Raw genomic sequence first — 22,532 nt, 5'->3', positions numbered from 1 at the left:
CATGCTTGTAACATTTTGCAAACATTGAAACAACTGTTACCTGAATTTCTCCTTGTTTTGTGGCAATTAATAAATTAACTCGGAAATTCCTAAATTATAAGCACGTAATCCAGCCCTTAAGACCTTCACTGAAAGCAGCAGAAGAGGCAGATATTGTGTCCCTGCCCGTGGCAGGGCCATTCCAACCCAAACCATTATGTGATTCTCTAAGAGATCCAAAACACAGACCAGACCTATACCCAACATGCCAACACTAGTCACAAGTCACAGCACGCTGTAGGCCACAGCGCCACAGCAAAGCGTCCATCCTAAATGATTCCCATGCCTGCATACTACATGGAAAGCCAGCACTGGTGGGAGCTCAAGGTAACTTCCCATCTGTTGGATTCCTTAGTTTGGCTCCTCTTCTGGGAACTGGGAAGACGTTTTGGAAGCGCCAGCACCGCACACCCACGAGGCAGCCCGGCCGCCCCTGCCCGGCCGCCGGGGCACGAGGTGTTCCCGGAGCAGCGCGAGAGGCACCAGACCCCGCCCGGCCTGCGGGTCCCGCCGCGGGAAGCGGGGACTTGGCGGCCTCGCACCCGCCTCCCAGGCAGCACGGGCAGGAGGCGCGGCGAGGAGCGGCCGCACCAGGCGGGGCGCGGAGCCCGGCGGGTCCCCCGGGCGAGCCGCGCTGCCTCCGCCGGAGCCGCGGCACAGCCCGGGCCGGGCTACCCTTACCTACCGCCGGGCACCCCCGGGACGGGGGGCACTGTCGGGGCTCGGGCAGCCCGGCTCTCTCCCTCCGTCCTGCCCACCCCAGCGAGGGGGCTTCGTGCCGGCCGCCCCCCCGAACCCCGCTCGCCTCACCTGCGCGGCCGGCTGCCGCCCACAGCAGGACGAGCCCCCAGCAGTAGCGGCACACGCCGCCACCCGGCCGGACCATCCTGCGCTCCTGCGAGCGCCGGGAGGCGGCGGGACTTTAAGAAGTTCCCTCGCTCAGGGCAGGTCTCGGCGCTGCTCCCGCCTCCTCCGGCGCCCGCCCCGGCCGCGGTGCCCCGTGCTGGGGGTGGCCCTGACGGGGCGACGGTTTTCCCCCGCGCCGGCCGCCGGGAGGTGCGTCGGAATGTGCCCGGGAGCGGCCGGCATCTTGACCCAGGAGTTGTTTGGAGACAACTTTCTTGACCCAGTAGTTGTTCGGCTGGTGACGGGGGTCACTCCTGGCCTAGGTCCGACCTCGCAAGACACTGAGGAGGGGGCCCCAGGCGAGCGCCTACAGCGCCCTTGGGCTTCCAAACGGTGATTAACCAAAAAGGGGCGAAGCTTTATCAGGAAAGGCCTCCGAAAAGCAGCAGGAGTAGGGTGGTGCCTTGTCAAACTACGCGTTTTGCATCACAGGAAAGGCAGCTTTCAGCCCTGTTGGGAACAGCAACTGTCGTGTGTGTCCCAGCAGAAAAAATGAGGGACAGACCTTTTCCTAGATTTTACAGGTAGAAACAACTTTCCATGGGGTTTTCCCTTGAACCCCATTGGTCCAGATAATTTTTAGGCACTGTTGTTGTCTGAGCCCCACTGATTCAGATCATCTTTTTGGCACTATCGTTTTGTCTGTTCCAGTGTTGGATATTCTACGACTGTCCTAAACCAGATATTATTTGGATTTTGTGTTTCAGTAATTGTTTGAGACAGTTCAAATTTGATACCGGTGCCTGTAATAGCCTCATATAACAAGGTCACATGCCAACGAGTTCAGGCCTAGTAGCAAGCTTTGGCCTCAAGCCCAGGGTAAGAGCACTGAAACACCACTGCTGGCTGCAGGGATCCTTCCATACCCATCACTGCTTTGTTCTGAGCTGCTCTTACAGATAAGCATAAAACACAGTGCTGTTACTTTTTTTTTTTTGCCTTCCCAGTGAAAATTAATTTTTAAGTGTCTAATCATGAATGGATGGTGTGTTTGCTTTGGAGGAATATTTTCCAAAGTTTTTTCCAAATGAGAAACTCACCTCTCTCACATGCTTCTCTCGGTTTGACTATGCTGGTGAAGAAAAACAAAATTATGTTTTCCATTGAATTCCCTGTATAGGATTATAATGGGAGAAAAAAAGTATTTAAAACAGGATTTGGAGTCATGTGAGAACTAGGGCAGAGAACACAAGTACATGATGCCAAAACAGGAGGTGAGTGTGGATGAGTGACAAGTGATGTTCCTCAGGGGTCACTATGGGGACTGGCACTGTTTACCATCTTTGCCAGCAGCATGGGCTGGGCTTGAGTGCACCTTCATTGAGTTTGCTGACGATACCAAGCTGTGGTGCAGTCAACATGCTGGAGGGAAGGGATGACATATCCAGAGGAGCCTTGACAGGCTTGAGAGGTGGGTCTGTGTAAACCTATTTAAGTTCAACAAGGCCATGTGCAAGTTCTAGGCATGGGGCGGGGCAATCCCAAACACAAATACAAGCTGGCCAGAGAATGGATTGAGAGCAGGCCTAGAGAGTGACTTGGGGTGTTGGCCAACGAGAAGGTCAACATGAGCCAGAAAAGCCAACCATATCCTGGGCTGCATCAAAAGCAGTGTGGCCAGCAGGTCAAGGGAGGTGATTATGCCCCTCTACTCCACTCTTATGAGAACACACGTGGCTGTTTGGCCCCAAATGTAAGAAAGACATGGACCCGTTGGACAGAGTCCAGAGGAGGGCCCCGAAGATGATCAGAGGGCTGGAGCACCTCTCCTATGAAAACAGGCTGAGAGAGTTGGGGTTGTTCAGCCTGGAGAACAGAAGGCTGCTTATAGCACCTTCCAGTACCTAAAGGTCCCTGCCAACCCAAACTATTCTATGATTCTATGTATGATAAAAATGAAGTGGGAAGGAATCTGAATATGACCCAAAGCTACAAAAGTCTTGCTGTGTGTTTGGAAAGGTTCACTTCCACATGCTCCCGGACCAGGGATTCTCAGGAAACCTTTTTTGTGTGTGTGTGAGTTAAGTCCAAATGATGGTGATGAAGCCAAAATTCTTTCCACTTGGACAACAAAATTATTTCTCACATTAGGTTTTTAATATAACACTTCATTGCTTAAAAAAAAACAACTGGGAGAGGTGGATGACTGGACTTTCACTGATAGATTTCTGGTGGTAGAGCACTTTTTGATGTAACATTTGATAATAAAATGCAATGATAAGACATTGAATCTAAGACAGATTCAAACCAGAATTCAGGAATAATTTCTTTAAAAGAGTAGTCAAACTTGATTTTATTGTGATGTATAGGTGACAGATATGTGCAGGGGCAGCCCCATGTGGAAAACAAACCTATCAGAAGATGGGTCCATCAACTCCTTGCTAAGGCAACTATTTATCTTCACAAAAAGATGTGAAATTTATTATTTGAAGAATGCTGGAAAGAGAAGGGCTGTTGCAAACTAAGCACTGTTTAAATTAATTGTCTCAATCAATGTTAGCAGACATTTGCTCTAAAATAATTTGTTGAGGTGTCAAGGATGGAACCCATAAAACTCCTCTTTAAAAATTGACTTATGTTGTTTCAAAGATCAGAACAGCTCTGCTTGAGATAGTAGTAGTAGTGGGCCTCTTCAGGCTTGGTGAGTCCAGCACTTGTCACTGCATTACAGCTACACTTGCTGAGCATATCAGATGCAGTGATAGCCCAGTGGTGCCCAGCAGCAGAGCCCTCACACCCAAGAATAGACAAAGCTTGTCGACTGGCACCACGAGGCAGGAAGTAGCAGGCTTTATACTTTCTTACTGTGCTGATGTTGTTTCTAAGACATACCAGTTTTAGAATATTAGTAATTTTTTTCTATCCTCCTCCAGATGAATGCTTTCATTAGGTCACAGACAGAGGATGGTGTGGTAGTAGTGCCAGTTCGAGTTTAAGATTGGTTACATATAATGTGAAAGCCATGGCTGTTGGTTACACATTTTCGGGTCTTTCTCTCTACCGTGTTCTTGGCTGTAGGAATTTACATTCTTTAGGCAAGAGTACAAGCCCTTTGGCACCTCATTATTTAATTTTTCCAGGAATCTTTGCATTCCAGATCTATTTACATCTACACTGTTCTTTTTGTGTGTGTGTGTTCTTACAAAGCCAATTTATATTGACAAAGAAGAAACACAGGAATTGGCTTGCTCTTTTTAAATTTTTTTATGTTTACTTGAAAAAAATGCTGTTTAAAACCAATGATTCTGCACCAATTTTATTGTTTGAATACTGACCGATGTTTGACAATGGTGGAAGAATTGGCTCTGCTTTGAAAGCCACCAGTGCACAAAAGGTCCTTGCAGAAGTTTCACTCAGTAGATGTTATTTCTTCATATGAATGCTGATTTTCTTTTACATGCGTTCCCTGTGCTTTTGTTGCTTTTTAAAGCTGTTTATTAATATAAATGCCATGGTGTCAGTTAATGAGCGAGTCATTTGAGTAAAACCTGCTTGGTTGTGAAACTGCATCCAAAAGCTGAATTGAAAGATTCTGAGGTTAATAAGTTCAGATAATTTTATTTCCTTAATTTCTGTTTCACTTCTGGTTTGGGGACAGAAGCAGAAGTGGTAAAGAGATATGAAAGTGTCTAGTTTTGGAAGAAAGTTTCATTTTTCAGGCCCAGGAAATTCAGATAAGCTTTAGAAACCATATTTCTGGAGTAATCTCCCAATGTAAATAACAGAAGTGTTGCCTCTTGAACAAAGTCAGCTTGATTAAACAAAACATGTGAGACACAGGAAAACAACAGAAGAAGCAAAATAGCAACATATCCGGGTTGTACATATGATATATTTGATGTTATTTTCAAATATATTACAGCAAATCTTTCTTCAAATAAAAGTTACAAATTAAATACAACATTTAAAATTTGTGACAAATTAAGGTTTTACTGTGAATATTTTCAGAAGTGGATTATTGAACAGGCTATCACAGTTAAAAAAAAACTAACTAAACCAAAAAACCTCACTATTTTCCAGACTCAAGTGCAGATATTTTCATTTACCTCAAATCAGGCTGCATGTGTCCTACTGAAGTCATCCAACAATTTCAATGTTACAGTGAAGAGAGGTTTGATTTACAGATAGCAGGTCAGACAGTAGAAAGGATGCTTGGAAAGGTATTTTCTTTCTCCTCTAGCTGAAAGTGTAAGCCTCCAGCCTTCACATGAAGTTCTCCAGAGAGTTGCTGCAGCTTCTTGAGTCATACTAGACATCCAGTTTTAAACATATGTGGTAAAATTCTCTGTGCTGACCAATTGCAGGTATTCTAGGGTACCTGATCGGTAGCTAGCTACCCGTGAAAGCTCATGCGCCTTGGATCCTTCATTTTCCCTTTTCTGAAGACTATTGGTTATCATCTCTGCTAAGTCATCTTGTAACCGCTGCTGATTCTCCCTGAAAGCAACAGGATGGAAAAAAAAATTCAGTGAGTCACGTTTTTAGTGATCGCCAGGTCCCCAGTGTTTTTAAAATATTTCTATCCCACGTCTGTCTTAATGACATTCACACACTACTGATAAAAATAGTGGACAGGACCAAATTCAGCTTCTGAATTTGGGAATAGAAGTCAGGATTTCCTTGTGAGTTTTCCAGATAGTATAGATCAGTGTCTTTGCACAGGAGATCTGTACCTGTGTCATTATTGACCTTCCAAAAAAATCATGATCATTTGCATGAAAAGGAAGACACGAATTAGATTCAATCCCAATCAAAATAAGTTCTAGCTCTCAACACCATTACTGGCACCAGCACTTCCACTATTCAACTTCATGCAGCCTTTAGTAACAGAGTTGCCATCTTTTCAGAAATTTCTTCAGTATATCTGGCTTTTGCTGGAGTACCACACATATGACAATTTTTAAGAGGCAGTCCTATATGAGGAAGTGAAAACAAAAACATCGCTGTGATCCAGCTCAAGAGGGACTTTCACTAGTTGAATTCCAGAACAACTGGCAATTCAGTAATTCTGATAGTCTCAACAGATCATATTAATTTTAAAAAAGGAGTTCTGAATTTATGAAAGAGATGTACCATAGAAGTAGTCTTGATAGTATTTCCTGCTCAGCTCAAACACTTGTACTTTCCATTAAAAAAATAACAAAGTTCATAAGATTCTGTAGTAGATTAAAAACTTGATTTTTCTGTTTTGCTAATGCCCTGATAAAACCCTCATCTTTCACTTAGCCTCCTCTTTTCTCTAATGTACTAGGAATTAATGGGCAGAGAATTTTATTCATGCAATGGACACATTGAGTAAGACTGAAAACTTTTGTAGTAGACGTAATCTGTAACATTTACTTATGCCTTTCAAGTGAGAAACTTGCACAATTATTGAGTTTGCAGGAAATAATGCAGTACTCGTATGCAAAATACATACTAAATAAATGCAACAAGTTATCCTGACTTCAGTTTTGCATAGTTTCCCAAAAACAACCCTTCCACTATTGCTGTATTTTATTCAATTCTAATGTAAAATTATGGCTCAGTTCCAGGACATCAACTTCGTATTTTTTCCTGATAACTTCTCTCTTGTGTGTTAGAAGGTAACCTCTCGTTCAATTTTTAAAGACTATTCCTGTGTAGTATTACAGTAACTTTGTTCACCTCTTGTAGCAGAATACTGCTTAAAATCCTGCAAGTTTCATTCCTCCTACAAATTTCCCTACAAGAGCTCACCAGCTCTTTTCTGGTATTAGAGAGAGCTGCACATTCAGTTGTGGTTATCCTCTTCCCATACTGTGACACACAGGTGCCACTGGGACTAAATTTTTGGGAATATTGATGTTTTTCATTCTTCTGTCCATCTTTTGCCCTTATATCAGCAACTTGTCCTGTAAGTCTTACTTCCCTTCCAAGGAAATGAACCTGCTAAATGCTTATATAGACAAATAACCTTCAGCACACACATAGTCCCATATCATGAATATTTATGTGTTTATATGTATATACATTGTTAAGCCTCTAACTACTGAAGATAAGTTCAATAGTATAAAAAATCCACAAGTGCCAGGGAGCAACAATGAAGGCTAAAGCACAAAGAACAGGGATTTCTCTTCCCTTTACACATAAAGACCATCTTACACAGAAGGAGGTGTTGGAAGATTGTATTTCTTGTCCTCAGTACCCGTCAACCAGTAGGTAATCTCTGTTCCTCTGCCCTAAATATGTATGACAAAGAAAAGAAAGCACAGTCTTGGGATTAGAATGGAATTCCCTGTAGTTAATTTACTTAAATAATACTGTATTACACACTGCCATGTTTGCCTCTGCTTGTTTTCAGTAACTGGTGCTGATGGCAAAGGATTAAAAATCAGATGTGAGAAGAAAAATAATGGGGTAGATGCAGCTGCACACCCATTTCCTTGTTCCATGACCTGAAACACACACCATAGGAGAGGTGAGCTGTGCTGCCTGCCATCAGCTCCCAAGGACAGATAAGTGTAACAGACTGAAATAAATGGATTGTAGAGGGACAGTCAGATATTGGAGTATAAGCAAATTAACAGTACATTCAGCTTCCCTTTCATCAGATGAATTCACTCCACAATTTTCTGTTCCAAGTGGCATGTTTCATTTGTTCTCCACATCTTTATGTTGTAATTTTATTTATGACTTAGGGAGCTCTTCATTGCCTGCATCATCTTTATTATAGAAATCTCTTCAACCACTAGAGACTGTGATACCAATTATCTGTAACCCTTTTTCCCCAGCTGTTAATTAAGTTTGTGGTACTCTCTGCTATATAATACTTTTTACTATCCCTCTTCTCTGTATTCCTGCATGTGCATGGAAAAGGTTACCTTCAAGTACGTTTCTCCTCTCACTTCATACTGGAATTGGCAGTCTGTTCTTTTCAGGATGTTAATAGTGGAACCACTTACATGAATCCTTAAAGCTAAAAATTAAAGAGACAATGAAAGCTCAACCTGGAAACTTACCATGTAATCACATTAAGTATATGTGAAAACTGGTGCTATAGCAGAAGTTCCTTCAATTGTTATCAACATAAATTCTGAGAGTTAAATTAAATGAGAAGCAATTACACTGCTGTATGAAAAATTTGACTCCACTACATGGTATATCTAGGGAGCTGGTACAGCCATTGATCTGAAATACAGGTGACAATGGTATCTGTAGTATTTAGATGCCAAAAGGGAAAAGCATAATTGTTAGAGACCTATATAGGGAATGGTCATGGGAAAACACTGGGCAGAAGGAAAAAAAACTGGCTCTTGGCACAGTTCCCTAATGCTGAAGTTGAAGACATAATTGCTTCAACTTAAAATACACAGTCAGTATATTTACTCAACAAAGCTGTGATACAATTCTAGGGCAGACTAAAATCTACACTTCATAGAGTAAAATTAATCCAGGCACATGAGTATCATATCTTCCAGAGGAATTCAGGCAGTGAACCAGTCTACAAACTCCCCGTTACCAGCACTGAAGCATGAACAAGGAACAACTCTTCATTGCCCAGTGAAGTGCCCACTGTCACTTTGGACAGTTAAATAATTGGTAATCAAAACAAATAGGGCTTCTTTATCTCTAAAACTTCTGCAAGGTGATAATAAATTGTTCTCAGCTGAAAACAGACACTGTGGTCACAAACTAAGCAATAGCCTTTGGTCCCGTTACACTGACAGCTAAAATTAAATCCTTACGCAAGCCTGTGGATTCCATCCGCGAAGCTGTGTTTACTGTATCTCCAAACAAACAGTAACGAGGCATTTTTATTCCAACCACACCAGCCGCACATGGACCTAGAAATGAGATGCAGAGCATTAAGAAACGGTGGATCAAGAGACTATTTGTTTGGGAGGTGTCTCACTACTGCAGAGCAGTGCAGTGCCTGCTGGAGCTCTACATTCCTCACCAATTGCAATACTCTGTACCTCACTTCCCACAATATCTTGGGATCTCCCCTTCCTCCAAACCAAGCCTAGCTCTGTTAGTCTTGCATAATCTAATAAGAGCGTAAAAAGGACACTGCTGCACAGTATTAATTGTATTTAAGCACAATTTCTATGCAGAAAAAAAAGTACAGTTATTAACTGTCGGGTTCGGAAGCAAGAGAAAAATAGAATAAGCTTTATTACGAAAGGGTGCATAGTGGAGCCTCAAGCAGTTTCCCAGTGCCTCAGTCATTTTCTCTGATATGTTCCTCCCTTGGTAGCTGGTGTTTAGGTGGTTTATGAATTTCCCAAAGCTGTTAAACTATCTGGAGTTCCCCTTTGATAAGAAGCGTTTTTATAGATAAATCAAAATATTAACTCCTGCATAGGCTTCACAAAACTTTTGCCTCCAAAAGCATAAAATACAAGTCTTCATTTTTTGTCTAGATAAGCATAGCTGGCCATGACTGATCTCCACTTTAGTCAGGGAGGAAAAATCTATGAAGGCTTATTTGATACAACTGGTTTAATCATACCAGGAATAATGGCAGTTGTTCATCCTAGCTACTGACTTAAGCTGTGAATGAATGGGTAGGGGTTATTTCACTACAGGGGAGCAAAGCAGTGACATTTTATTTCTGTTGCTCTTCCTCTAGGTACATTTTTTTCAACCTGATTCCCCATGAGGAGAGCAATCAGGTATGATGTACTACCAGACCTTGTATGGGAGTCAGTTCTTTTCAAAAACAAGGCAACATATTGTCATCGTTGATCTAGCACTACTGTGTACCAGAGTGAATTCCAATGCGAATCCACACAGGCAGACCCGGCAGATGTCTCAGTTCAAAAGATCCCATGAAGCTGAGGATATCCAGAGCCATCATGGAGATGTCTACTGCATGCCGGTTGCCATTCCTCTTTGGTAAACCACTCGCCACCATGTAGGCATCACCAATGGTCTCCACCTGTGGAAACAAAATTAGAACTCACAAACTGCAGACACAGAGAAGTACATACTTAGTTAAAAGCAGAAAGGTTTTATCAGATCCTCTTGTTCATGATTAAACATTTCATCCCTGGAGAGCAGGATTGATTAGTTTAAGGTAGCTGACACCCTTTGGGTATTTGAGTGTTTATACCCTGCATTCCTGTTAACAAATCTGTATTTTCTGTATAGAAAATTGGGTATAAGCAGGCACATTGAAAGCACATTGAAATGAGGTAATCCTGACCTGTTTTTGTCTCTTCTGTCTTTGCTTAGAAGGCAGATTCCCAAATCCACCATATGATGCAATTTGATTTGTGTGTCCCCTGGTGTCCTAGTTAGGACAGCTGAGAGCAGTTCATCATGGTATGGGTGTAACCCAAAACTGTGTATTCTATAGCCTTCCATGCCATTTCCCAGAAATTGTTAGCAGTAGAGGCCTGCGAGATAGGAAGATGTTCCTGTCCTCATACCCTTTCATGGAATTCCCCGCTCTGAGGGAAGGACTGAGCATCCTCATACCCTTTTATGGAATCCCCCGCTTTGAGGGAAGGACTGAGCATTCCTGCCTGAAATGGAGAATATATAAACTTGGAGTTTTGGAACCTTTTTATCACTCATGGGATCCAGAGGAAGACTGCAGCTCACCGCTCTGAACCAGACTGCAGCTCACCGCTCTCAACCAGACTGAGAGCACCACCCTCAACTGGGCTGCAATCACCACTTTTGACCAGACTGCAACAACTCTCCCACCAGCAGGTTTTTCCCCTCTCCCTTTAATTTGGACTCGGGGGGGGGGGGGGGGGGGGGCAAGGAACACCACTTTGTTCATGCCCCAGAGTGCTGGGTTATACATTTGGATTTTGTGGGTTAAAACCAATTGCTTGTCTGTATAATCATACTTATTGTATTATTTTATTAAATTGTTATTCTGACTTATAATCTCTCTTTTGAGTTGAGTTCATTTCCCCTGCTGGTTAACTTTTAAACCAGCACACCTGCTTGTTAACTGAACAAAAGTGAAGAGCTAATCACCTTGTAAACATCATGATGGTCAAGAATGTGGTCAAAGTTCTTGTAGATATCATTCAGCATATCTACCACCTCCATAGGGGTGCTATATTTGCAGAGGGTGGTGAAGCCAACGATGTCACTGAAGTAGATAGTGACTTCTTCAAAGAGCTCTGGTTCTACCAGGCCAGTCTCCTTCAAAGACTTTACTACTGGCCTGTGGAAGTAGAGAAGGCAGGAAGACAGATGAGTAGTGCTTTCTAGTAAAGGTATTTTTTCATGCAACCCAACCACAGCATTGCTTTCTATGTAGGAAACATCAAATAGTTTGCTGAAAACTGCCACTGTAATCGCATTTTAGGTGCCCATAATGCCTTTCAGCAAGGAACCTCAAAGCACTTACTAATGGTAATTAATGTGCTACAGCCTTACAAAATCTAAGTGTGTTAATAGCCATGAGGAAACTAAGACACAGGCAACTGAGCTTGGTTAAGGTCAGAAACAGGGATATTGAGTCAAATTTAAAACTGAAATTCTAGAATTTCTGACATGTAGACCTACATTCTACCATACAATAAGTAAGAACAAACATATTTTTCTGTTTTCGCAGTGTAGAAGTAATTTCATCCTGATAATTACATCACCTCTTCCTGATTTCAGAAGATGTATCATAGTCTGATAATTTCATGGAAAAAAAATTCAATACCATGACAGTCAATATCTATTCAAAGGGACCTTCATTTTCCTGCAATTCTAAATCCAGGAAAATATCTGTTCCTAGTGGAGATATTAGAAGAGAATAACTGAAAGAGACGCAGAAAATTATAGGGTTTGCACAATGTTGTGTTCATCAACACTGGGACAATAATAGAGTGGTAGGAACAATAAAGAGTGGAAGAAGACATGGATTCCTTTTTGCACTGTCTATACAGCCAGATCATTTCAGATTTTCCCCAAAACTGGATTGAACAAACATTGTTTTAAAAGATGAGACAATAAAAAGATTTTATCTTTTTTAAAGATAAAATCAATACTCTGACTACTGAAATACCCGTGAAAATAGTAATGATAGGGCACTTTTACCATTGCAAATGTATGCAATACCAAAATTACTGACATTACCAATATTAGAATATCAATAATACTTATCCTATACGATAGGATAAGTATTCTTCATTCTTTGAAGAATCCATCTAGGCTAGTATGGCCCAGCCAACCTCAGCCCCTCTGTACATTGCTAAATCCCAGCCTAAAATCGGACTGTACTCCTGCTCTCCAGCTGGAGACACTCCCTCTACCTAGCAAGGTGCTGGAGCAGAACAGAGCTCCGTGATGTGGGGTCACTGTAGATCTATGTGTTCCAAGGAAAGAGTGAAAAAGAGGCTTGTGCTGGAAAGGGGGATCCTGTGCATGAAGAAATGTTGAGAAAGATAATGGGTCCCAGTACCATCTTGACATGAAACTCCACCATGGGGTGGAGAGCACAGGGACAGCTGCTGCTTCTTTCCTTCCTAGCAGGATTAGATTAGAGGGGGAGGAAATAGAACATTAACATTAATCCCATCCCCTACTTTGCAAGAATCAGGTGATATATATAAATAAAATGCCACAGAAAATCCTCCCGGCCAGTTACCTTGGAAGTAACATGAAGTTAAGCCTGTCTGCTCTGTCTCGCTCTGCTTTGTATAGCTCTGTCCTTTCCTCCACCAGGTGCTCCAAGTTCCGGGAGTACAGCTGTAGACGCCGGATCAGGGTATCCATATAGCTTTCATTGGTCTGGCCATGGAGGTTACTGCAAGTAACAGAATTACACAGGAGTGAAGAAGAAAGACTGATAGACATTCATTGTTGAGAGCAGCCAAAAAGAGGCAAGAAAGGAACAATGGAAAACTTCTCCAGTGTTTGACTTCCATGTAGTTAGAATGCAAAATGCCTCAAGTGCACCATTCTTTTACTTGCTTGGAGGCCTTATGTATATGAGTTGAAAGTCAGTGATCCACGCTTGTCAGTTGCAACTGGTAATTCTTAAAGCACCCGTCCATCACCTAGCCCTGATAATACTGTCAGTTCCAGATTACTTTGGGTAATCCATGAACATTCATTTGTAAAAAGTAACTGAGAAGCTCAAATTCTGAGAGGAATCTGAAAATAGTAGGTAGAATATTGTATATAATGTTTAGATGGGGACTTCAGCCAGAAAGATTAAGACAATTTGGGGCTGTCTGTTTAGAAAACAGAACAATACAGTAGAACAAAGAGGAGCCCCTGAGCTAGTCTTACTCACAAGATCCTGCAGACTCCTGCCTACTAACAACCCCTGGATGCAGAAGTATGGTAACATGAGCTGCTCAAACCCCTGTTTGTCTAGGCAGCCTGCACTTGCCAAAGCAGTCTGAAAGTAGATAGGACCAGGCTGAATGGAAGAGTCAGTCCAACTGGACTTTAAAATCACTCTTACTTTAAAGTAATGTCAGCGATGCGACATCTTAGACTGCCATGAGGAGAACATCATATTGAGTGTGGCAAGAGGCAACCTGTTTGCTTTTGTGGGATGGAAGCTTAGGAGATGAACTAGGAGGCCTTTCTATTCAGCTGCAGTAATATTATTCAACAGATACATTCAGTTATGTATTGTACGGTTGTCCTTCTACCCATGTAGAATGGAAAATGATGCAAGTACTGTTGGGGTTTGTTGATGGGAACAGCTTTAAAAACTGGGGAGCAATTGCCCAAGAGAAGTGATTAAAAGCTCACTGTTTGGTCATCAAAATAATTAACTCATACCAAACTCTGTAGGGACAATGCAGCATTGTCCAGGTGAAAGGCCTGTATAACCCCATAGGGTTTATCCAGCTATGGCCCTTATTATTTTCCCACAACTTTGTACCATCAAATCCCTGTAATTAATACTTCTCATGAGTTACAACCCAACATTTCTAGTCAGCTTAATTTGGGACCATTCAAACATCTATGTGCATTCACTTCCCGAAACTTAGACAACATGAGTCACTATCCAACTCTTGACTAGAGACAGGGATTGAATTACTTGAATAGTTTAAATCTCTAATTATCCAGCTTGCTACTTTCACAATGTACCAATTTGAGGTATGGTGATTGCCTTACCCTCACTCAGCTAGTACATTGCACACATATGTACATATACACATGCACATGCTCACCTACCTTTCTGCCAAAGAATAAAAGAAGATATAAGTGAACAACACTAGATTTTTCCACTGACTGAATCATTATCACAGCAGTTTACACACTTAAAAATGTGAGCTTTCTAACACTTAGGAGGAGTTTGGAGCATCTTAAAACAGAGCCCCTGCTGCTCACCTGAATATTTTAGCCAGAGTACTCTCAATTTTCTTAAAGTCAGGCCTTTTCTCTGGATCTTCCTCCCAGCAGCTCTTCACTAGTGTATACAACTTCAAACAAAAATTTAAGGAAAGTCCATGTGAGTTATGAATATAGACAGAGAGTAGTGCTAAATAGCACTAGTTCATTAGGGAATTTCTGGTTACTCTTGACTGGCAGCATATTAAATCATGTGACTAACTGTCGAACCTATGGTTAGAACACTCATTGCAGGCATCCTAAACTTAACTCTGTGATGACTAGTGACATGATCTTAACTTGAATTTGCAGTACATAAATGAAAGGCAAGTAAATGGATCCAGTCTTGTAGCTGGAGGCAGGTACAGTTATTGACATGGAGGTAAATGCTGTGGTAATTATATTTCCAATACCCTGAGTTTGGGATTTTTCTGAAACTAGTGATTTAGCCAAAAAGAATGGGGTTCATTGCTGAATATGTGGATGTCTACAATACAGACATTTCCACCTGTCCAAGAAGCCTTAGGGGCTGTAAAATCAGTGGAGAGAGGTATACTCGAGGTGTGATTCATCCCATCTCAAAGATATCTAAAATAGGTCAGAAGAGTGGCACCATATAAGTGGCTATTTCTTTCTAGTGAAATAATTTCCATGAGTTGTACTCCACTTTCTTCCATGCCATTTCTTCCCACAAGGTTAAGGTATTTGGCATAAAAAGCATGGCTTTCACCTTCCCATGATCATGGGCTCTAGTCTGGCCAGAACTTCCACCCTTCACCCAGAAAATGGCCTAGTTAATTATTAGCTTACTTCCACCTGTCTTTCTCCCACTGTTTCCAAGGTCAGATCTGGTCGGAAAGGCTTCACTCCTTTGCCGCTCTCCACTCTGTAAAGTTTCTCTAACACAGGAAAAGATCAAAGTTTTAAACAAAAAAGCATAAGAAGGACATTGCTTGTGGATAGAATTCTGTGGTTACAAGCTACTGTGCAAACGAAACTCTTGAAGACAGTTCCCTCATTTTGATGTGAATTTCAGCTTTGAATGTTTTCTAAATATATGGCACAAGATCAAAACAGGCTGTCTTGAAGGCTCCTGAAAGCAAAATGAATAGAAATGTACATGAGTATTTATTGGTCACGGTAGACATGGTTATGGCATCTTCCCAAATGAATGTTGGGCATTATTAGTGTGCCTCTCAGCATGAAGTACAGTTATAGCAAAAACAATGTGAAAAGCCCATTGCAACTTGATCAAAAGTGTTGAGACATACAACTCTGTCAGAGCAGTACAAATCATCCTGTAGATGTTCAACTTTCTTAAAACTAAGATATTAATATATATGGGTTAAAAGCATTGCATTTAAATGCTTAAAAAGCTGAAATGTTAAAAGCTCATTTGTCCTCTAAGTCATGAAAACCATTCTATGAAAGTTATTTGGATTCTGAACACATCAAAATCAGGCTGCATTTGCACATCTCAACTTAAGCACAGTAAATGAGAGCTAAAGCAAAAACATCTCTCTTTGTCTTTCTCTGGAAGATCTCAAGAGTTCCAGATGGGGAGGGATTTAAAAAACAGAAGTAATTTTTTAACTTTGGAGTAAAGAGAAATTGAAAGGGATCTGTGAACAAGCATGAAACACATTTTTTTAGTAATGTCTGGTTATATTTGGGATACAATTTTACTGAAGGAAGCGTATAATGACATGAGGAAGGTTTGTAATCGTGATGGTTAAGTGCAAGTCTAGGGTAGCTAGTGATGCCTAAGCATGCATAATCACCCTAAAATGATGCAGCAGCTTCCAGCTTTTTGGTACAGAAATTAAAGACTAGAGAAGAAGCTGGAGACTTAAGTGTCCAAAATGCTATGGAATGGAGAGACTGCAAAGAAATCTTCTTTGCAGAAGAAGAGAGAGAGACAGGAAAGTCTGTGTAGGGCTCATGGATGCAAGAGGAATGTGCTGGATTTCCATGTTGCATGCACACCTGAGAGAGGAAGTAACAGCAGCTATTAGCAGCACTGCAATTAGCCAGTGGCAGAACGTAGTGGAACAAGGAGGCAGCTTGAATTGAGCATTCGTACGTGACAAGATTTCACAGTCTTGAGCAGTGAATGTTTCTGCAGAAGAGTGGAGTAACCAGATGGGGAACAGCTGTCTCACAGAGACATCAGTGAAGAGGACTATGACCTAGTTACTTCTATACATTAGAAATCCAGTTTTGTATACCTGTCATCCTATGGGACTTCCTTTCTTTCATTAGTAGCAAAATTATTGTACATTAAGTTGATTGGTACATATTTGCAGGTTGAGAAAATTGGCTCACTGAGTAACTTGAAGTTGAGTTTCCTTTTTCTAAATTGGTGGATGGAGCCTAGGTATGGGGTTTCTAATAAGTCTTTTAAAATCTAAACACAGCCCTTGCTACTGTCAATGAAGTCCTGGAGAAACAGTTCAGTTGTCTTGAAATATCAGTATCATGCCTTCTAACTTGCAGAGACTAACTCCTGAGAGCCTAGCCATTGAAAGACTCTTCAGGTGACTTAAAAACCAAATGAATCGAACATGCAACCAGAACATTTCTTTGTCCATTACCATTGACTCTAATTTGGTATTCTTTTCTCTTTTTATCTTAGAAATTTGTAAATTATTGATCACCCCCAGTTTGAGCTACTGTCTTCCAGAGTTAGATGATGCCACAAAGAGAATTCAGAGGTGTTTGAGTAAGTATAGTTCACTGTCCTGCTCATCTTGGCTAATGAATGAATCCAGGCATTTAAATGAGGAGCCACTTCAGCAACACATAATAAAACTTAAAGAAACTTGATAAACTGATGAACACATTTCCTCAAATTGCATAATCAATAGTCAAGAATAATACCAGAAGCCATTAGGTCAGCAATATATATCTTAGACATCTACTAATGCTTTTAAGGAAAAAAAGCTTTGTAGAAAAAACAATCTTCTCACTGAATGGAAAACTTAAAATTTCAACTGAAATTTACAAAGCAGATTATTTTTTCAAGTTACAGTGGATCCAGACCTACCAAACAGGCTTCCTGGCCAGTCAGGTCATTGCTGTCTTACCCAACATGCTGATATGTGACCATCTCCAGCAACAGCACTTCAGTGCTGTTAGGTACCTAGCTTAGATGCTAAAAATTCTTTCAGTTGGGTGAATTAACCTAATGCTATTTGAAAGGGACAGTCTTTCCAAAAGGACAAAATGCAATTTTAAGAAACAGGTGAAAGATAAAACAAGGAACCAGGTTCTGACTATGACAGCCAGGGTCAAATACAGAGCAGTGAGGATGCCACCACATCTCAGAAGAGCCAGGAAACACTGTGTCTGAGGCTAACTTAATAACCACTAACACAGCACAGCAAGACTATAACTGCTCATCAAGTAGTTAAAAGAATATATTTTGCTATGGATTTGCTTTACAAGTCAAAATGAGGAAGGAAGGGCATTGCACTTTCTCCACCTATGTTGGCGATACTTGTAAAATCCTTGCATTCATGAGGATTGTGCCTGCCTCTTCCCAAGAAAAAAGGAATAGAAAAACTTTCATTTTCTCTACCTTATATTAAGCATGGAATCCTGAAGAGTTTGGTTTATGGGGAACAGGCATTTCTAATATTTTAGATCTACATTTATATTAAAGAGACGGTGATGTGAAATACTGTGTTTCCCCAAATATAAGCATAGATTTGAGATAATGTAGGATGATGAACATGCCCCAGAAATTATTCTCAAATGTAACTCAGGAAAAGAGCTATTAGGCTGTTGAGCTGCTGCTCTAGATGTTTTAACAAATGTGAGGCGGATCTAACAGAATGACTCAGACGTAAAGGCAGTGTCTAAATTGTTGTTAGTAACTGTCACTAGGAAAATCCCAAACCCACACATGTTTTTATGTCAGTTCTAGTATATAATAATGCCTGGATTCTGGGAATTGGGATTGACTTGGCTGTTAGCCACTCAAAAACAATGTCACAAAAATGCACAGTCTGTGGTTTAATGGATGCATTACAGGAGGATATGATTTTTCTGACAGAAGTTAAATTGCTGAAGTTAATTATAACTGGCTTGAATAAAATCTGAATTGCCAGTTTTTAAATGTCAACTGTTTTTTTGTCATGCTGCTGAGTTTTTCTTGTTCTGTGTTGACATTTCTGATTTATGCTGCTTAAAATGAGTGACATATGTTGTGCACAAGTCATAATAGAAAGACCTTTGTGGCCTTTACATGTTACAGTAAGTCTGGACAGCATGGTATAATGTTAACTTCTGTAATGCTATGGCTCAGGTGAGGAGGGAAGAGAAAGGGCAAGAAAACTCAATGCAAATTTTATTTACAGAAAAATAAGGACACTTGCCCCCACAGTGAGATTCTTCAGACAGGTTTTTCATTCATCACACAGTGAAAGAAGCAGCAGTTCAAGCAGTTATCAGAGACAGTACCTTTCACAAAACATGGAGAGCAGGCCAGTTACAGCTACACCATCCTAGAAGGCTGCAATAGAGGAGAAATTTGTGGATTTACCTCTGTTGTCCCGGCAGTGTCCGGTATAGAACGTCTCTCTGCGTAGGATGATTTCTTGGGCAATGATGCCATAGCTGTATACATCACCCTTCTGAGATACATCAGCATGACGGAGATGCTCAGGAGCTGTCCACAAGTCTGAAGATCCAGACAGCAACAGGGGATGAGGGAAAAGGGGAAGGGAGAGCAGTAATTGAAAAAAAGGTGATCCTTCTCAGGGCATCCATTGGCTATAATGATATTTCCTTTTACTCTTTCCATATCCAACCCAGAGCCCATGGGTACTGTTTATTTTCTACTTTAGCATTTTTCTTGAGAAGCTGACATCAGTACAGTTAGATAAACCTCTGATGTGGTAGTTTTCTATTGTCTGGGATTTGCTGACCCTTTCCGTTGTAGATGCAGATCCTCACACCTTCAGAAAATGTTATGTTTATTGGCAATGAACTTGCTTTTCTTGGCTACCTTTCATGGGCTTCTTAGAAATAGCCTGTGCATTTGTATAAGACCAAGGAATGCCAGTGCTATAATAAAAAAACCCTGAGACATAAATTATTGAGCTAAATGCAAGGAGTTTGTTATACAAGGTGTCAGATGAGAAGACTGCAGTATTTCCCAATGGCTTTGATATCATGAAGCTATGGAAATAATTCTCAAGTGCTTTTGAACCTGACATGATATTACCTGCTCATAACCACTTACTTTCTATAGATTTTATTAATCTATATTTCTAGTGCAACGAGCACTATTGTACCTCAAAACCAGAATGCTGCCATGGTACAACAGTTTGTTGTGACTTGTTGGTGATGTTTCATAACAGTGACCTGAACACAGTAACCCTGAAAATAGAGTTATGATATCAGGCCGCAACATCCAGCCTCACTGAATCTGCAATCTCTTGTGAAACACTAAGTTTTCTTCAAGGAAAGAGATCTAGTAGCCAGAAATTTTGAGGTTGTTTATGAACAATGAAAGAAGATAGATATATTAAAATGTACTAATAATATAAATTTAAATATGAAATTTGTAAAATGAAGAATGAATAGAGCATTTACCTTTAGTGCACTTTGCTTACTCTTTTTTTATGTATTTATTGCTACTTTTGAGCATGTTTGTGTCTGAATGTAAAAATCTTCTCCAACCCAGTTGCAACCACAGTTTCTTCTCAGGTCACATGCTGCAGTTACAGCAAAGTGCTGTGCTTAGTATTCCCCAAGCTCTACTCTGTGTCAGATTCATATGACATCATTTCAGATGGGCTCATCTTTTCGCTCCAGATCAAGTAAGAAAAAAAGATGAGTAGAAAAGAGTGCTCTATTTTAGAAAATTTTCTATTTTAGAAAATTGTTCTATGAATGTGAGGTGAATAGAAAATGTAAAGAAAAACTATTAAAATTATTCCAATCTGGTTGCACACATATTGTTAGTTTCCTACCTAAGGAATGAAAAACAAAGTTATCATTGTATATCATTACAGGTTTTTTTAAGGATTATCAGTCATGACTGTTAACATTCAAATGATATCACAGAGCACTGTGGTAACACAATCAATGACAAGATTACTTGTACTTAACTCCTTTTTTTCTTCACACAAGTTTGGCATTACTGCTGAAGAGATCTGTTTGCATGAAGGACTTGGATGCTGAAAATGTTTCTTGCACCTCAGCCGCATGTGAAATCTCTATTTTCTAAACTGAAAGTTGAATATTCATCCTTCCTTTCCTTCTCACTTACACTAATTTCTTTCTCTACCTGCTAATAATTTTCTTTCATTGTGTTAAGACAGTATTTTCACATATCATTTGCATAATGACTGCTACATAAATTAAAATCATATTGTACATTTTGTAGGCCATAGTGGTCTATGAAGTTAAGAAAATTCCAGTGGGTTGGAAACCATGAGGGAGAGTTCAATTAGGCATTGTTTTTACCTTTCCTTGGAGGCAGAATTGAATTGCAGCCAAAATCAGTGATCTTCACTACCATGCGATTGTCTACTACACAGTTTGTGGATTTGAGTCGACCATGGACTTCAGTTTTGCTTGAGTGCAGGTAAGACATCCCCTATGATTGACAATAAAAGAGGAGGAAAGCATGGCTACATGTGAGACACTTAGCTGTTACCAGACTCAACAAGAATGTGAATATGCTAATGTCTGTCCAAGTAATTAAATGGCCTTCATCTGCAATGGATATGCATAAATCACAACTCCCTTTCATATTATTTTACAGAGGAGACTTTCCAAGGTGATAGGAACAGTCAATGTTAAGAAGTGAGGAAATGGATCATGTCATGGAAGACCACCCTTTCTCTTTGTTAACAATAGTCTGACATAACATCTTGGGTTTTGACAATATTAGAACACAATTAAGCAATTAGAGAAGTTTATTTCCTCCCACAGAAGTTTTAATTTCACTTGCAATTAATGTTTTTTTGGTAAACTTAATACAGATTTATTAGAATGTCACACAAAAAAGTGCTTCCAACTACATGTTCATCCAATGGACATCCATAGGTGTGAGAGGAATTGCTCCTTATATCTATAAACGTCTTTGAAGATTATCACACACCAGAGACTTAATTCGAAACATTGCAGCAGATCCACTTCTGCAAATCAGAGGGCTAAAGAGGGGTCAATGCAGAGTGTTAGATGATGCACTAGGGCTTATATCACACAGAGAATAAGATTAGAAGATCATAAAGGTCTCTTCTGACCTGACTGGTTTTCTTTGTACAAGTCAATGCATATCAGCTATCTATGAGCTAAACAACAAAGTGAGCATTGTGAGGACTGGCCAATGCAGTTTCATCTTTATTTCCTGAGATTCAGTCTCTTGACTCACAATACACACAGGCATACAAAGGTGTGTAGTTTGCCTCTTTTTACTTATCACATCTGAAATTGTCTCATTCAGTCTAAGACAGTCTAATACATGCAAAGGGGCTAGCACTGAGGCACAGCTGGAAAAGAACATTATTAAGTGGGCGTAAACTGAAGAAGGGAGTAGGTATGCTAATTTGCACCCTCTTGCTATTATTTATTCTGTTTCATCTCTCTCTTCTGAACTACTTACACTCACACCTACTTATAGTCTATTGCTGGTTGTTTTTCTTCCTATAGTCCTCTTTCCTTTGTGCTCAGTATATGAAGCACAATCTATATCCTATGGAAGCCAGAAGTATGTCATATCTGTTTAGCTTCTTCTCTAAATGATCTTCCACTTAGACTCCTACATGTATAGCTCATACTTTTGCATAAATGAAAGACAGAATTTAATCAGGGTTACATAGCTCATGTGGTCATGAATACACAGTATGACATGCTGGGTTTTCTTTTCAAATACTGGCTACACATAATTGGGAATGGATCAGCAAATGCAACAACAGATCACTGAGACATGAGCTGAGTTTTGGGCACAGCAGATGTATGTCTGAGACACAAGCAGCCTGCAAAAGATGCAATCTCTGGAGAATGTTGTTGGACTGGTTATCCTCGACCTATCTAGACCATGCCAAAATTACAGAGATTGTGTGCACGCTATACCCAAGGAACACATTTCTTGATTAAGCAGCTTTTAGCATGCAGCCCTGATGACAGTACCCAGGATGTTTTGCCTCATTTAGGCCCTATTTCCTCCAGCTGTGCCTTCTTCCAGCTCCTGCTTTCATCAGCCAGGAAATGTACCCATTGCTACAGCAGAATTCTCAATCACTCGCAGCATCAAATGACAGGCAAAAGTAATTTTGATTTCCTTATCTCAAGGCTTT

The 22,532-nt window shown here is 40.6% G+C and overlaps 2 protein-coding genes across 3 annotated transcripts in view; both read right to left on the bottom strand.

The window, feature by feature from the left end:
• PLBD1 (phospholipase B domain containing 1) overlaps window positions 1–1,036 on the bottom strand; it is a 35,830-nt gene extending 34,794 nt beyond the window's left edge. Inside the window, exon 1 of the mRNA XM_064655232.1 lies at window positions 850–1,036. Coding sequence (XP_064511302.1) covers window positions 850–925 — 76 coding nt within the window. The 5' untranslated portion in view covers window positions 926–1,036. The remainder of the gene's footprint in view (window positions 1–849) is intronic.
• Window positions 1,037–4,605: 3,569 nt separating this feature from the next.
• The window catches only part of GUCY2C (guanylate cyclase 2C), a 47,454-nt gene continuing 29,527 nt past the window's right edge, over window positions 4,606–22,532 (bottom strand). Inside the window, exons 16-26 of one of the 2 annotated variants that reach the window (XM_064655231.1) lie at window positions 20,695–20,827; window positions 18,764–18,901; window positions 15,028–15,116; window positions 14,218–14,309; window positions 12,512–12,670; window positions 10,903–11,095; window positions 9,673–9,847; window positions 8,652–8,750; window positions 7,788–7,882; window positions 7,069–7,145; window positions 4,606–5,382 (exon numbers count right to left, since the gene is read on the bottom strand). In XM_064655231.1, coding sequence (XP_064511301.1) covers window positions 5,208–5,382; window positions 7,069–7,145; window positions 7,788–7,882; window positions 8,652–8,750; window positions 9,673–9,847; window positions 10,903–11,095; window positions 12,512–12,670; window positions 14,218–14,309; window positions 15,028–15,116; window positions 18,764–18,901; window positions 20,695–20,827 — 1,425 coding nt within the window. In that variant the 3' untranslated portion in view covers window positions 4,606–5,207. The remainder of the gene's footprint in view (window positions 5,383–7,068; window positions 7,146–7,787; window positions 7,883–8,651; window positions 8,751–9,672; window positions 9,848–10,902; window positions 11,096–12,511; window positions 12,671–14,217; window positions 14,310–15,027; window positions 15,117–18,763; window positions 18,902–20,694; window positions 20,828–22,532) is intronic. The other variant, XM_064655230.1, reaches the window with a different exon arrangement.

This window comes from Pseudopipra pipra, chromosome 5 (genome assembly GCF_036250125.1).
Source record: "Pseudopipra pipra isolate bDixPip1 chromosome 5, bDixPip1.hap1, whole genome shotgun sequence".
Classification (NCBI taxonomy): domain Eukaryota; kingdom Metazoa; phylum Chordata; class Aves; order Passeriformes; family Pipridae; genus Pseudopipra; species Pseudopipra pipra.
This window is presented reverse-complemented; position numbering and strand designations above follow the sequence as displayed.